Below are 15,770 nucleotides of genomic sequence, written 5' to 3'. Positions count from 1 at the left end.
ATGGGTAGATGTAAAAATAGAATACTGAACATCTGAAACCTATATCATACTATAAACTAATGCCGCTTCAATAAAATTTGCAAAGTAAATATACATATATTTTAGATATTTCTTTAAAATATACATTTTATGTATATTACTTTATATATTAAAATATATTTTAAATATATATTTTATAGGAGTGATAGCACAGTGGCAAGGCGCTTGCCTTGCATTCAGCAGACCAGGGCCAACCTCGGTTCGACTCCTTCACCCCTCTCGGAGAGCCTGGCAAGCTACCAAGAGTATGGTGCCCGCACAGCAAAGCCTAGCAAGCTAACAGTGACATATTCGATATGCCAAAAACAGTAACAAATCTCACAATGGAGACATTACTTGTGCCCACTTGAGCAAATTGATGAACAACGGGAGGACAGTGCGGTGCTATTTTGTATATATTAAAATATATATTTTAAATGTATATATATGTATTTTCTTTTTGAAAATACGAAGTATGGTTTGCAATACAGATACTGAGAGGCTATCACTTTTGGTCCTTTATCTACTTTTAGCACACATCTCCCATCGCAAGCGATCCCTCCAACCATCATTGATTTAGTGATCCCTTCTCTATCCCAGCTGCCTTCTTCCCCAGCACAGGGATGGATGTTAGATCAGTGTATCTGAAACTCAAACATGAAAGCTTTATAACTGTATCTCACGGTGATTCAATTAAAAAATTAAATTAAATTAAAAAAATGGAAGCACTGTAGGTATAGTTAACAATAATAATAAAAAAAAAGGTACTTGAGGTATGTGCCAAGTGGAGTCACAGAGAGAAATGTCAGTGTGACCTGTGGCAGCTGCTTGCTTCTCTGGGAAAGAAGGATCTGGTGAGGAGTACAGTAGCTAGCAAAGCCCTCAGCCCTTCACCAAGTCACTGGTGGGAAAAGAACAAAGGCCTTTCCAATGCAACTAACACAGATGTGCCCAAAGGCAAACTGTCAGAAACAGTTAAGATGACAGCTACTCACAGTTCATTATTTCCTTCTCACAGGTCACTGGGTGACAAGCTGGGTCAGTGTGCTTTGTTGGCTGTCTCAGTCCTTCCCCACCCCCTATTCAATAGAAATAAGGGTAAAGGACTACACTAGATAAAATAATGTAAACAAACACATTCCAGGCAGCTGGAATATGGCATTTATTTTGTTTTGGACCAAAGTTAGAATTAAAAGAAACAACGTTTTATCCTAACAAAAAAAGAAGCATGTTTCTTTATCTCACAGACAGGAGAGGGAAAAGTATTTTCAGTGTAGCTAAAGCAAACAAGAAAATATGTCTTATAAATCAAGAACATTACACTACAGGCCACATATGGTAAGAGTTTTCCATTTTCTTCAATGGGAGGAAATAAGTTTTTCGTGTTAACAAACAAAAAGATCAGCAATAAGGTTGTTTTACACATATGTTTGTCTAAATGGGGTGAACCTGGTTTCTGGTGATTTTTTTCCCCTGAGAATAAAATTTAAAACAATATTCCAATCAAATAGTAGTACTGCACTGTCCTCCCGTTGTTCATAGATTTGTCAAGCAGGAACCAGTAACATCTCCATTGTGAGACTTGTTACTGTTTTTGGCATATTGAATTCACCACGGGGAGCTTGCTGGGCTCTGCCATGCGGGCAGGATACTCTTGGTAATTTGCCAGGCTCTCTGAGAGGGGCAGAAGAATCGAACCTAATAACACCAATAAGACATTTTATAATGCAATGCAATAAAATTTTGGCATAGCCATCAATATGATGCCATTTCTGCTATAAAATTAATAGGAATAAAGGTATAGGAATTTATAAAAAGACAGTAATTAAGATTATGGTCTATAGATCTAAGTAGATGTGGATTCAAATTCCATTGCCCCATTACCTAGGTGTATAACTGAACTCACTCCTTAACTAATCTGAGCCTTAGTCGTTGTTATCTTTCTATATTATAAAAGTATCTCCACCAGTCACCAGTAGGCCATGATAATAACTTTATCTATTGCACCATTACAAGAATTAGTGCTAAGGATAGCAATTGGCATATAATAAGTATTCAAAAAATGGCAGCTATTAGTTACCTGTCACCAAATTTTGTATATTCAAATCTGAACTGTGCCATCATTCACAGTTTGAAATACTTTACATAACCATTACAAGTGCTTTAAAGAGATAGGACTCTATAAATTTAGACTGTTGGATTCAAACAAAAATCAGGTTCCCGATATCCCTTAATATTTTCTACTTTTTATGGTGCTGGAGCGATAGCACAGCGGGTAGGGCGTCTGCCTTGCACGCAGCCAACATGGCCGACCCGAGTTCGATTCCTCCACCCCTCTCGGAGAGCCCGGCAAGCTACCGAGAGTATTCGATATGCCAGACACAGTAACAACAAAGTCTCCAATGGAGACATTACTGGGCCCGCTCGAGCAAATCGATGATCAACGGGAGGGTCTTTACTTTACTTTACTTTTATCTAGGCTTCAGAGGAAGCTGTATATATTGAGATATCATTCATTAGTCCTTTCTAAATCGTTCACCTTATTGAAATGTTCCATTACAAAATCTGTAGAGGTGATATATTGAAGATTCAGAATAAATGCTGACAAGAATGTGAACAGTTATGCAGATATTCATGTGATCTGAGCTTGAATGGTTCTACAGGCTAAGAGAATGATCTGGGCTCAAATGGGTCTGTCTCACTTAGCCTACTAACTCAATCTCTAATTGCTCCAATTCCCTATAAATAACAGAGATAATACCTGTTTTACATACCTCATAGATTACTGAGAAATAAAGCACAGTAAGTACTTCAGCAGTCAGCATATACTAACAACCTAACACTATCTTTGAGTTTCATATATTACCTGCCACGACTTCCTAGTCTCTTCATCTTCCATCAAATCTGGCTACTGACATTCTTTCCTTCTTCCTTGGAGACTTTCAAGGAAGTGTGTGTGTATATATACACACACAGAAACATATATACATTTATATGTATATATTATATGTAGCGGGTAGGGCGTTCGCCTTACAAGCAGCCAACATGGCCGACCCGAGTTCGATTCCTCCGCCCCTCGGAGAGCCCGGCAAGCTACCGAGAGTATTCGATATGCCAGACACAGTAACAACAGTCTCCAATGGAGACGTTACTGGGCCCGCTCGAGCAAATCGACGATCAACGGGAGGGCCTTTACCTTTATTATATGTATATATAATTTATTCATCTTTTTTCATGTTATCTATTCATGTTTTTCCTCATCTAAAATTTTATTTTTTAAGAAAAAGAAAATAGTGGGTGAGGGTGGGCAAGGAGTTAAAAAAGAAAAAAAGAAAACAGTGCCTGCCATAGAATCAGGTCAAGGAGCAGGAGGGAAACTGGGAACACGGGTGAAGGGATTAGTGTTGGAACACTGCATGCCTGAAAATCATATAACTTTGTAATCTGTAATTCACGGTGATTTAATAAAAAATCAATAATACAATAAAATTTTATTTCTTTTTCCAATTTACAAAACCTAGATCATTTGATGCTATTCCTTTATATCTGACAGTCATTCTATTCTTTATTTTATAAACTTACCATTTAGTAAAAGCAAGAAAATATAATGCCATCTCTTGAAGTTATGACAATAAAATTTACTGATTGTCTTATACTTAGAAAGCATGTAAACTTATTAAGACAACCTAAAATTCAAAGTAATCAATATGCCAAATTCAGAACCATGTTCTAATTTTGTCCCACAATCCTTCCCAAAATGGGACAGAATAATTGCTCTAAGTACTTACTCTTAACAAAAATAACTTTGAGTAAAGAGAAGAAACTGAAATTACATCTATTATGGTAAATTGTGGGGGTGGGATAAATCCTGTGGTTTAAGGAAAGAAAACAGAAGGATGAAAGAATTCTCAGAACCTAAGACAAACCCTGAGAAATGCTTATTACAAAAAGGCCCCTAGAAAATGTCTTGTGAAATTAAAACCTAGATATGTTTATAGGCAATACTTATTGACCAAAAAACAAGTATAAATACAACCTCACTAAAATCTTTTTTTCCAATCTCTACTTGTTTTTCAGAAAAAATTTAAAACCACTATTCATTAACATTCCTAGAAATTTAAAACATCTCATTTACTTCTAAGTCACACAAGTATTAAGGATGTCAACTGATTTTAATTGTCTTCTTGTTTGCATTACCTCACATTCCCTAAGACTATAAGTCTTTCTTCCAGTCTTCCTTCGTCAGACTGTACTGCCTCAGGGAAGATGCAATAGCATACAGAAGACAAGTTCTTAAATTGGCCCATTCCTCAGTGCTCAGACAAAACTATTGCCATGGCAGGAAAGGTGGAAATCACAGGAAAGCAGGTGACTTATCACTGAGGATCCTGCAAAGGACCCACCAGTGGTACCCTGGCCAAAGCCACCATGAGACAAGCAGAAAACCCCACCTTGGTTCCAGATTTTTAAGAGCAGAAGTAATTTGTTCTCCTTGAACAGAACCCATAAAAATAAAGACCTCAGCAGTCCTTCAAAATAAGTGGAAATGGTCTCTAAGTAAAGTTAGGAAGATAGATCAACAGTAATTCACATGACTGGAAAACTGGTGCAGTGGCAGAGCAGATACCTTGCATGTATGAGTCCCTGGGCTCAATCCCCAACTCCTCCCCACCAAAAAAATCCAGAAACAAAACAAAGTCAACAATAAAACCATAACAGCCTCATAAAGTGGGATTTGAATCCCTCAAAAATAACAAAGATTGTTTGCTCCCAAGAGACTTACAGTCAGTGAAAGGACTGGAAGGATAGTGGTCTGGCTATAGCATTGAAAATTTGTGATTATATTTTATGGGCATCAAAGAGTTAAGAATGTGTGATTTAAAAGCAACTAACAGGAAAAGAAAGTCTGGAGCTTAAGTTTTCAGTCATTCCCAGGGCAAGACAATATTATCATGGAGTAAAGAAATAAATTTGTTAATTAGCTTTCATTGTATATTATACAAAGCTACAAATACAGAAAATTTGATGTTTAAATATCAAATATAAAAGTCGATTAAATGATGTCACTTTTGTTATCTAGAAATAAATGTCCTCCTTCTGTCAAATCTGACATGGGTGTACATGATTTAAGACTGCAAGATAGGGGCTGGTGAGATAGCACAGCGGGTAGGGCATTTGCCTTGCACACGGCCAGCACAGGTTCGATTCCTCGCATCCCATATGGCCCCCTGAGCACCTCCAGGAGTAACTCCTGAGTGCAGAGCCAGGATCAACCCCTGTGCATCGCCGGGTGTGGCCCAAAAAAAAACAAAACAAAAAAAAGACTGTAAGATAGTTCTAAATTAAAAATAGAAACTAGTCATGTGTATGTCAACTTTCTCTCAAAAAGAATTTTTTAAAATGAAAAGTTGCCAATTTTTCTTCTTTATTGCAATTGGTAATCTATCGTTATTAAACTAGACTTAAGTATTTCCCTGAATTTTAGTCAGTTTGCATAAGAATTATAATACACCTTTAAGAATGCTTGAGTTCAAAGTTAACTTAAGCAATAGTACATTAAAATTTCAGTTTTGTTAAAACTTTAGTTTATAATCATTTTATGATTTATAATACCAAACCCAACAAACTCGTCACGGTCAGTCACAGTCCTCCTGTTGTTCATCGATTTGCTTGAGCGGGCCCAGAAACATCTCTTTCATGAGACTTGTTGTTACTGTTTTTGGCATATTGAATACGTCACAGGTAGCTTGCCAGGCTCTGACTTGCAGGCGAGATACTCTCGGTAGCTTGCCGGGCTCTCCAAGAGGGGCGGAGGAATCGAACGCAGGTCGGCCATGTTGGCTGCGTGCAAGGCAAACGCCCTACCCTCTGTGCTATCACTCCAGCCCACCAAACTCAACAAACTAGTAACAATAAGTAAACTTATGTTTTCCAATTAAAGATAAGAGAAATCAATTCCATTTTTCAACTAAAGGTAATTTTTCAATTGGGCAGAAAAATTATTAATATTGGTTTTATTCTAGAAATAAAAATAATGTCAATTTGTTAAGTCTCTACGTAAACTCCCCAATTTGCACTTATCTTTAGAACTAAATTCTCCTTATGGAACCACAAAATGTCTATGAGCGTGATCCTCTGGAAGACTTTGTATTTTCACAACTGGAGATATGCTCAGTACTACTGATACAAAAGATATAAAAAGTGAGAATCTAGGTCATTAGAAAGCCATGAAGGAGGGGCGCTAATGAGAACTCAAAACGGGAGAAACTAAAACAAGGAAGAAATAAAGAGGGAGGAACTGGATAATCCAAGCCTTTAGTTATTTCCTCATTTAATTGGTAGGTCCCATAAGCCAATCAAGTAGCAGAAGTAACCAAGCCCAGGGCTCAACTCCACTGCTTCACTAATGGCCCACATCACAGATCTTGAAGTCTCTGCAACTAGTGGCCACATATAGTGATAGTACACCAATTTAGATGGAAGCGTAACATAGAAGCCAAGTAAACTCAACAAACAAAAATGATGTAGACTCTTAGAAAAGGACTTAACAATGCTGTGATGAGATATAACAATTTTCACATTAAAATTTTTTATTTTTTTAACCATATCAATTTTAATATTGGAGCTTTGTTATCTAACCAATTTCAACTCTAGAAGTGTCCCAACAGTTGCAGCTTCTGTCTACATTAAAATTTTAAAAGTACAAGAAATAAAGTAAGTTAGGCCACTGAGGGGAGGAGTGACAGGTAAGGCAATTGGGAATTGCAGTTAGCTCATCATATAAATATGTGATATCACCGAGTCTACATGACCAAATTTGGTGCAGGGAGTCAAGAACAATGAGACAGCATAAATAAACAAGGGAGGAGGAGATAGTATATATACAGAGAATACATATAAATCTAGGTCACTGTATAATGGGAGTCAGAAGTTGGGGATAGAAGAATGTGTGGAAGAAGAAAAGACAGAAGGTGATACAGAAGAGAGAGAAAAGGTACAGAGGTTCCTGTATCTGCTGTTGTTCCTACTAGCAGAGACCAACCAACTTGATCTATTAAGCAAAAGAGCTGTTGCACTCAAGAGTTTCAGTGACCAGCATGATAAATCTTTTACCAACACTAACACTACCTTCCCTGACATTACTTCAAAGTATTATAGTAAGATTCGAGAATAGTAGCCCTCCTTAGGTAAGTCTGTAAAGAATTACCTGCATCTGTCTAACAAAATACGTATAAATGTTATACTCATCAAATATGACCCGAAATCTATTGTATTTTAAAAGCCCAAAGGCTTTCGAGATGTTTCAATAATCCTCAAGATGTCAACATTACATGTAACTGAAGGAAGCAGAGAATGTCACTGAGCATCAAGTCCATCCTATTAGTGCCCTACCTCTGAGCAGAAGCCTTCGGATGTTTCTTTCCCAGTTTCCTCACCAGGGCCACTGCCAGCTGCCCTGTTTTCCCGGGAGCGCCTGATTCTCCTGGCATCATGGGGGTGCCTGAAGATTCTGACTGTTGTTTCAGACTAGGAATATTGGCATGATCTGGTTGAGCCTAATAAGGAAATATAAAAATAGCGTAGCTAATTGTCACAAGCAGAAATAGCTAAATGATACATACTAAAATTTAACATTGTGCTTTTCATGGTTAATTCTGTCTCTTGCACTCAGCATGTAAATCATTTGTATGTGGCCGAAACAAAAGAAGGCAGACCTAAGAAAAAGCATGTATCTCACCTCTATTGAACAAAAGTTTATCAATGTTTGTATAAGTATTAAGTTGCACATATTTATGCATATGCTTTTATAAACACTCAAAAACATTAAGATGTGAGTGTGTGCTTGCCTCCCGAAAAACAGACTAAATGTTTCCCTCTTTTCCAAAGATATTTTAGAGAGCTAATTGTGTCTTGCCTCTGGCTCTTCACACTGACCTCTTCTGCTAAACTACTGCCAAGCTCCTGATGAGCTGTGGTCCAGGTACCATGATGAATGTGGTATTCCGTCTGGGTCACATCCACGTGTGCGTTTAGGTCCTCCAGGTAGGTCAGTACAAACTGTGGATAAGCCTGCAGGGGGCAGAAAATAGTACCACCTTGGTAAGCAAGAGCCAAATATCTATACAACTGAGGAAGGAATAAATGAGAATAATAGTAAAAAAGTTATCAGAGTAACTAAAAAGAGTTACTGAAAGTAGTGACCAAAATTTGGCTAACAAGCTTTGAAATGTTAATACTAATATTTCTAAATTATTATTTAATGGAGGACTGATGGTTTACTGTTCCTGACTTAAAGTTATGTATTTAACTGTGGTCAAAAAAAGGTAATTTTACTTTTCAGAAAAAGAATAGAATAATGGCAAAACAAATAAAAGAAAAAAACTATCCACTAAAAAAATAACATGACAAAATTCAATATTGTATTTAAAGTTGTTTGCTATGATCACTAACAGCTATAAATTAATTAGTTAAATTAATTAGTTATTGAAGACCAGGTTCTGTGCCAAATACTTAAAATCCTAGCACTAATATCTCCATTTTACAGAAATAGAATATAAAATTTTGAAAGGTTAAATGACTTGCTAGGGCCACAGAACTAATAAGTGGTAGAGTCAATATTGGTTATTAATATCCTACAACAGTAATTCTGTCAATTTTAGATGAAAAGGATTAGTTTCATTTATAATACATACACAAATAATTAACAAATTGTTCTCCATTTTTCCTTATCTAGATGCATATAGTTTGAGACATGACTAAATTTAGATCTAGTAAAAACTTTTAAATCTCTAAAAGAAAAAAGTGCTTAATAATATATAGACTTTCTTTGTGAATCTAAAACAGGTGCAATAAAAATAAGTTATTGTGTTTCTAAATGGAACTTCAAATATCTAAAAATTAGAAAAAAATTAATAATTTTATTTAAAGCAAAAATGTGTACATTATTTATCATCTAGGAATAGTACCATTGGATTAATTTAGAGAATTATAAACTGGTGGGGGGAAGGAGGCTACATAGGATATTAGAGTCTAAATTGATGCTTAGAAACCTTAATTTATGGAGAGATGAGAAGGAAATTTATTTAGGTAGATTCTGTTTATCTATGTCCATGGGTAGGAGGGGCCTATCAGACAATAGAATTTATCTCAGTTTAGCTATGTTTCAGAATGTCACAGTACATAACTCCAAGCCAAGAACTGCTGTAATATTTTAGTACAAACTCATATTTCTACATTTTATGTTTATCAAGTTATTTAAGTTTCACTCTGTGATTCCCTCTTAACCTGGATCTAGTTTTACTTTAGCTCAGTAGTACATTGGCCAGAAATAAGATAGAATAAAGTATGATGAATCTCAGACTTAAGCTAGAGAAACATTATTTTATTTAATGCTTTGATATTTATTTTTTTGCTTGCTTGTTTATTTGGTTTTATTTTGGGGCCATGCAGAATATTTTTCTATCATTAAAAGAATTAAATGGACCTCCTAGAAAGCCGGTTTCACCCCTGGTCTGCGTGGGATGGGCACGGAGGCCCAGCTCTGGGCAACCAAGCGAACGGCTCCTATTCCAACCAGGTACAGCCCGCCCCCAAGGGCCTGGGACCCTCTGTGCGCATGCCCAGCTAGCTCCACCTCCTAGAAAGCCGGTTTCACCCCTGCTCTGTGCGGGACGGACACGGAGGCCCAGCTCTGGGCAACCAAGCGAACGGCTCCTATTCCAACCAGGTACAGCCCGCCCCCAAGGGCCAGGGACCCTCTGTGCGCATGCCCAGCTAGCTCCACCTCCTAGAAAGCCGGTTTCACCCCTGCTCTGTGCGGGACGGACACGGAGGCCCAGCTCTGGGCAACCAAGCGAACAGCTCCTATTCCAACCAGGTACAGCCCGCCCCCAAGGGCCAGGGACCCTCTGTGCGCATGCCCAGCTAGCTCCACCTCCTAGAAAGCCAGTTTCACCCCTGGTCTGCGCGGGACGGGCACGGAGGCCCAGCTCTGGGCAATCAAGCGAATGGCTCCTATTCCAACCAGGTACAGCCCGCCCCCAAGGGCCTGGGACCCTCTCTGCGCATGCACAGCTAGCTCCATGGACGTTACCAACTCCTCGCTCAGTGCCAGGTACTCTTTCTGGAGCCGCAGCCACGTTCTCCCACTACATATGCCATAGGAACCATAAGCTACCTTCTTTGATGGAAACTTCTCTAGTTTAACTCAGTCACTAGAAACACAGTAGCCAATAACTCATAAGCCTATCTTAACTCACACTGCATATCAATCAGAATAGTAACAGTGAATGTTAAGGACTAAACCACAGTTTTCACAATGGTAAAGCAACGCAAAAGCCCACCAAACTTTCTTATTGAAGAGTCTAGCCCAGATGACACCAACAGTACTGCAGTGTTAGACAACCTCTCTGACAAGGAATTCAGAAGGGAGCTACTTAGGATGCTTAGGGAACTAAAAGAAACAATGGAAAGCAATGCCAATAGAAGACAAGAGGATTTGAAGGCAGAAATGAGGAAAATGCAATCAGAAATGTCAGACCTGAAAAATCTCATAGGCAAATTGAAAAACTCAGTGGAAGGCCTCAGCAGCAGAGTAACAGCTGCTGAGAACAGAATCAGTGAGCTCGAAGATGAAGTTCAGAGACTCTCCAGAAAAGAGCAGAAAATGGAAAAGAGACTCACAATTCAAGAACAGATGGCAAGAGAAGATCGTGATGAAGCCAAGAGGGGTAACATACGAATTATTGGAGTCCCAGAGGTACAGGAAGAAAACCTTGATGAAGAAGAAACTGTCAAAGACATCATTGCTACAACGTTTCCAGAGCTGAAGAAAACTTGTGACCATATTCAGGAGGCCCGAAGGGTACCAGCTAGAAGAAATCCGAATAAAAATACCCCAAGACACATTCTGATCAAAATGACCAAAACCTTAGACAGAGACAAAATACTGAAAGCAGCAAGATCGAAGAAAGAAATCTCTTACAAAGGAGCATCCTTAAAATTCACAGCTGATTTTTCTGATGAAACCCTTAGGGCCCGAAAACAGTGGTGGGACATAGTGAAAAAACTCAATGAAATAAATGCCTCCCCAAAAATACTTTACCCAGCGAGACTCTCATTCATAATAGAAGGAACAACACACAGTTTCACAGACAAACAACAGCTCAGGAACTTCATAGACTCAAAACCGTGGTTACAAGAACAACTAAATGGGCTACTTTAAGGCAAGAAAGGCCCCTCAAATACACCAAATTTCAACAGAACAATGGGACAAAATCCCATACCAATAATCTCTCTCAATGTCAATGGGCTAAACGCACCAATTAAGAGACATAGAGTGGCAGGATGGATTAGAAAATTGAACCCAACATTCTGCTGCCTGCAAGAAACACATCTCCATAGTCAAAGCAAACACAGACTCAGAGTCAAAGGCTGGAAAACAATCCTACAGGTAAACAGCTCCCATAAAAAAGCTGGGGTAGCCATCCTAATATCAGACCACATCAATTTCAGAGTGAGGAAGGTCATAAGAGACAGTGAAGGCCATTTCTTATTGATCAAAGGATCTGTACAACAGGAAGAACTTACAATAATAAATGTATATGCATCTAATGAGAGACCAGCAAAGTACTTAAAACAACTACTCATAGATTTGGAAAAAGACATCAACAGCAACACAATACTAGTGGGAGATTTCAACACTGCTTTGTCACATCTTGATAGATCAACCAGACTCAAGCTTAGCAAGGACATACTTCATCTGAGGGAAACAATGGAAGAAAGGGACTTAGTAGATATATACAGGACACTTCATCCACAAAAAGCTGAATACACATTCTTCTCAACCGTACATGGAACATTCTCCAAGATAGACCACATGCTGAGCCACAAAACATGCCTCCAAAAAATTAAGAAGATAGAGATTGTATCGACAATCTTCTCAGACCATAATGCACTGAAATTAGAAGTAAATCACATACAAAAACAGAAAACTAAATCAAACACCTGGAAATTAAACAGTGCTCTACTGAACAACGAGTGGCTTAGACAGGAAATCAAAGAGGAAATCAAAAGATTCCTAGAAACGAATGAAAATGAGGACACGAGATACCAAAACTTATGGGACACAGCAAAAGCTGTGTTAAGAGGAAAGTTTATAGCTCTACAAGCATTCCTCAGGAAGGAGGAGCGAGCACACATAAGTAACCTAACCTCACAGCTTAAGAGCTTGGAGAAGGACGAAAAAAAGGAGCACAACCCGAACAGGAGAAAGGAAATAATAAAACTCAGAGCAGAGATTAACGAGATGGAAACCCAAAAAACAATCCGAAAGATCAATGAAAACAAGAGCTGGTTTCTTCGAGAAAATTAACAAGATCGATAAGCCTCTAGCAAAACTCACAAAGAAAGGGAGAGAGAAAACACTAATAAACCGAATCAGAAATGAAAAGGGGGTCATTGCAACAGAAACTACAGAAATTCAAAGGATCCTCAGGGAGTACTTTGAGAAACTGTATGCCACGGAACATCAAAACCTCGAGGAAATGGATAAATTCCTAGACTCCTACAGACTCCCAAGGCTGAACCAAGAAGACCTGAAATACCTGAACAGACCTATCACCATCAAGGAAATTGAAATGGTAATAAAAAGTCTCCCCAAGCACAAAAGTCCTGGTCCGGATGGATTCACTAGTGAATTCATCCAAATCTTTAAAGCGGACTTACTCCCGATGCTCTTTAAGCTTTTCCACGAAATTGAAATATCAAAAACACTTCCAAACAGTTTCTACGAAGCAAATATCACACTGATACCAAAAGCAGACAGAGATACCAGAAAGAAAGAGAATTACTGGCCGATATCCCTGATGAACACAGATGCAAAGATCCTCAACAAACTACTAGCAAATAGAATCCAACTACTCATCAAAAAGATCATACACCATGACCAAGTAGGATTCATCCCAGGGATGCAAGGATGGTTCAACATTCGGAAATCAATCAACATAATCCATCATATCAACAAAAGAAAAGATAAAAAGCATATGATTATATCAATAGATGCAGAGAAAGCATTTGACAAGATCCAGCACCCCTTTATGATGAAAACTCTAGCCAAAATGGGTATAGAGGAGACCTTCCTCAACATAATTAAAGCCATCTACCACAAGCCTACAGCAAGCATCATCCTCAATGGGGAAAAACTGAGAGCCTTCCCCCTAAGGTCAGGGACGAGACAGGGATGCCCACTCTCTCCACTGCTGTTCAATATAGCACTGGAAGTACTTGCAATAGCGATTAGGCAAGAAAAAGATATTAAGGGCATTCAGGTAGGAAAGGAAGAAATCAAGCTCTCACTATTCGCAGATGATATGATACTATACTTAGAGAACCCAATAACCTCCACCAAAAAACTCCTAGAAACAATAGACTCGTATAGTAAAGTTGCAGTCTATAAAATCAATACCCAAAAGTCCATGACATTCCTATATGCAAACAGTGAGAGAGAAGAAAGCAACATGAAAAAAACAATCCCGTTTACAATTGTGACCCAGAAAATCAAGTACTTAGGAATCAGCTTAACTAAGGAAGTAAAGGACCTGTACAAAGAAAACTACAAAACGCTATTTCAGGAAATAAAAGAGGACATGAGGAACTGGAAAGATATCCCCTGCTCATGGGTCAGGAGACTTAACATTGTCAAAATGGCAATACTACCGAAAGCATTGTATAAATTCAATGCAATCCCTATAAGGATACCCACGACATTCTTCAAAGAAATGGAGCAAACACTCCTGAAATTTATGTGGAACAATAAGCCCCCACGAATAGCTAAAGCAATTCTTGGGAAAAAGAAAATGGGAGGAATCAACCTCCCGAACTTCAAACTGTACTACAAAGCAGTAATAATTAAAACAGCATGGTACTGGAACAAAGGCAGAACTGCAGACCACCAATGGAACAGGGTTGAATACACTGACATCTCCCCTCAATCATATGATCATCTAATCTCTGATTAAGGTGCAAGTAATGTGAAGTGGAGGAAGGAAAGCCTCTTTAACAAATTGTGCTGGTATCACTGGATGGCTACATGCAAAAAAATGGGCTCAGAACTCTGCCCAACACCGTGTACAAAAGTAAGATCAAAATGGATTAAAGACCTCAACATCAGACCAGAAACCATAAGGTACATTGAAGACAAAGTTGGCAAAACCCTCCATGATATTGAAGCTAATGGTATCTTCAAAGATGCCACGCCACTGGCTGAGCAAGTGAAAACAGAGATAGATAAATGGGACTATCTTAAACTAAGAAGCTTCTGCACCTCCAAAGAAACAGTGACCAAAATACAAAGACAGTCTACAGAATGGGAAAGGATATTCACCGAATACACATCTGACAAGGGGTTGATATCCAGGATATACAAAATACTGGTTAAACTCCACAAGAAGAAAACATCCAACCCCATGCAAAAATGGGGCAATGAAATGAACAGAAACTTTCTCAAAGAAGAAATCCGAATGGCAAAAAAGCACATGAGAAAATGCTCTACATCATTAATCATCAGGGAGATGCAGATCAAAACCACAATGAGATACCATCTCACACCTCAAAGACTGGCCCACATTCAAAAGAACAAAAGCAACCGATGCTGGCGCGGATGTGCCGAGAAAGGGACACTCCTTCACTGTTGGTGGGAATGTCGACTGGTTCAGCCCTTCTGGTAAACAGTATGGACGATTCTCAAAAAATTAGAAATTGAGCTCCCATTTGACCCAGCAATACCACTCCTGGGAATATATCCCAGAGAGGCAAAAATGTATAGTCGAAGTGACATCTGCACTTGTTTGCTCATTGCAGCACTCTTTACAATAGCCAGAAACTGGAAGAAACCTGAATGCCCAAGAACAGATGACTGGTTAAAGAAACTTTGGTACATCTACACAATGGAGTACTATGTAGCTCTTAGAAAAGATGAAGTCATGAAATTTACATACAAGTGGTACAACATGGAAAGTATCATGCTAAGCGAAATGAGTCAGAAAGAGAGGGATAGACATAGAAAGATTACATTCATCTGGGGGATATAAAGTAACAAAATATGAGATTAATACCCAAGAATAGCTGAGATCAGCACCAGGAGGATTACTACATAGCTTAGTGGCCAGTCGGGCATTCTAGAGGAAAGGGCAGCTCAGATAGAGAAGGGAACACCAAATAAAGGGTGTTTGTAGGACCCTCCCAGGAGGGGAGATGCATGTCGAAAGTGGACTATGGACTGAACATGTTTGCCACTCAATGCCTCTTTTGCAGACCACAACACCCAAAAGGAGAGAGAGAACACAGGGGATTGGCCTGCCACAGAGGCAGGGGGGGATGGGGGGATGGGGGTGGGGGTGATATTATCCATGGTGGTGGAAAATGGGCACTGGTGGAGGGAAGGGTATCTGATCATTGTATAATCAAACCCAAGCACAAAAAATTGTAAATCTACAACTGTACCTCATGGTGTTTCCCTAATAAAAAATTTTTAAAAAAAAGAATTAAATGTTGTCATTTACAACCACACTAATAAAATTTGAGTGAATTCTCCTATGCGAGTTAAGTTACACAGAAAGAAAAACAGCATTATATAATATCACTGACATAATTTTTAAAGTCAAATTCATAGAAATGGGCTGAAATAGTAGTGACCAGTTGTTTTGATGGGTTAGGGTGTGGGTACTGGAGAGTGTGGGTACTGTGTGGGTACT

The 15,770-nt window shown here is 38.7% G+C and overlaps 1 protein-coding gene across 1 annotated transcript in view; it reads right to left on the bottom strand.

The window, feature by feature from the left end:
• Window positions 1-15,770, bottom strand: part of DCDC1 (doublecortin domain containing 1) — a 509,452-nt gene that overhangs the window by 186,826 nt on the left and 306,856 nt on the right. The window contains 2 exon segments of the mRNA XM_056135538.1: window positions 7,411-7,574; window positions 7,954-8,088. Of these exon segments, the coding sequence (XP_055991513.1) occupies window positions 7,411-7,574; window positions 7,954-8,088 (299 nt within the window).

This window comes from Sorex fumeus, unplaced genomic scaffold (genome assembly GCF_029834395.1).
Source record: "Sorex fumeus unplaced genomic scaffold, SorFum_2.1 ptg000007l, whole genome shotgun sequence".
Classification (NCBI taxonomy): domain Eukaryota; kingdom Metazoa; phylum Chordata; class Mammalia; order Eulipotyphla; family Soricidae; genus Sorex; species Sorex fumeus.
Note: the sequence above shows the minus strand (reverse complement) of the source record. Positions and strands in the feature narration are given on the sequence as shown.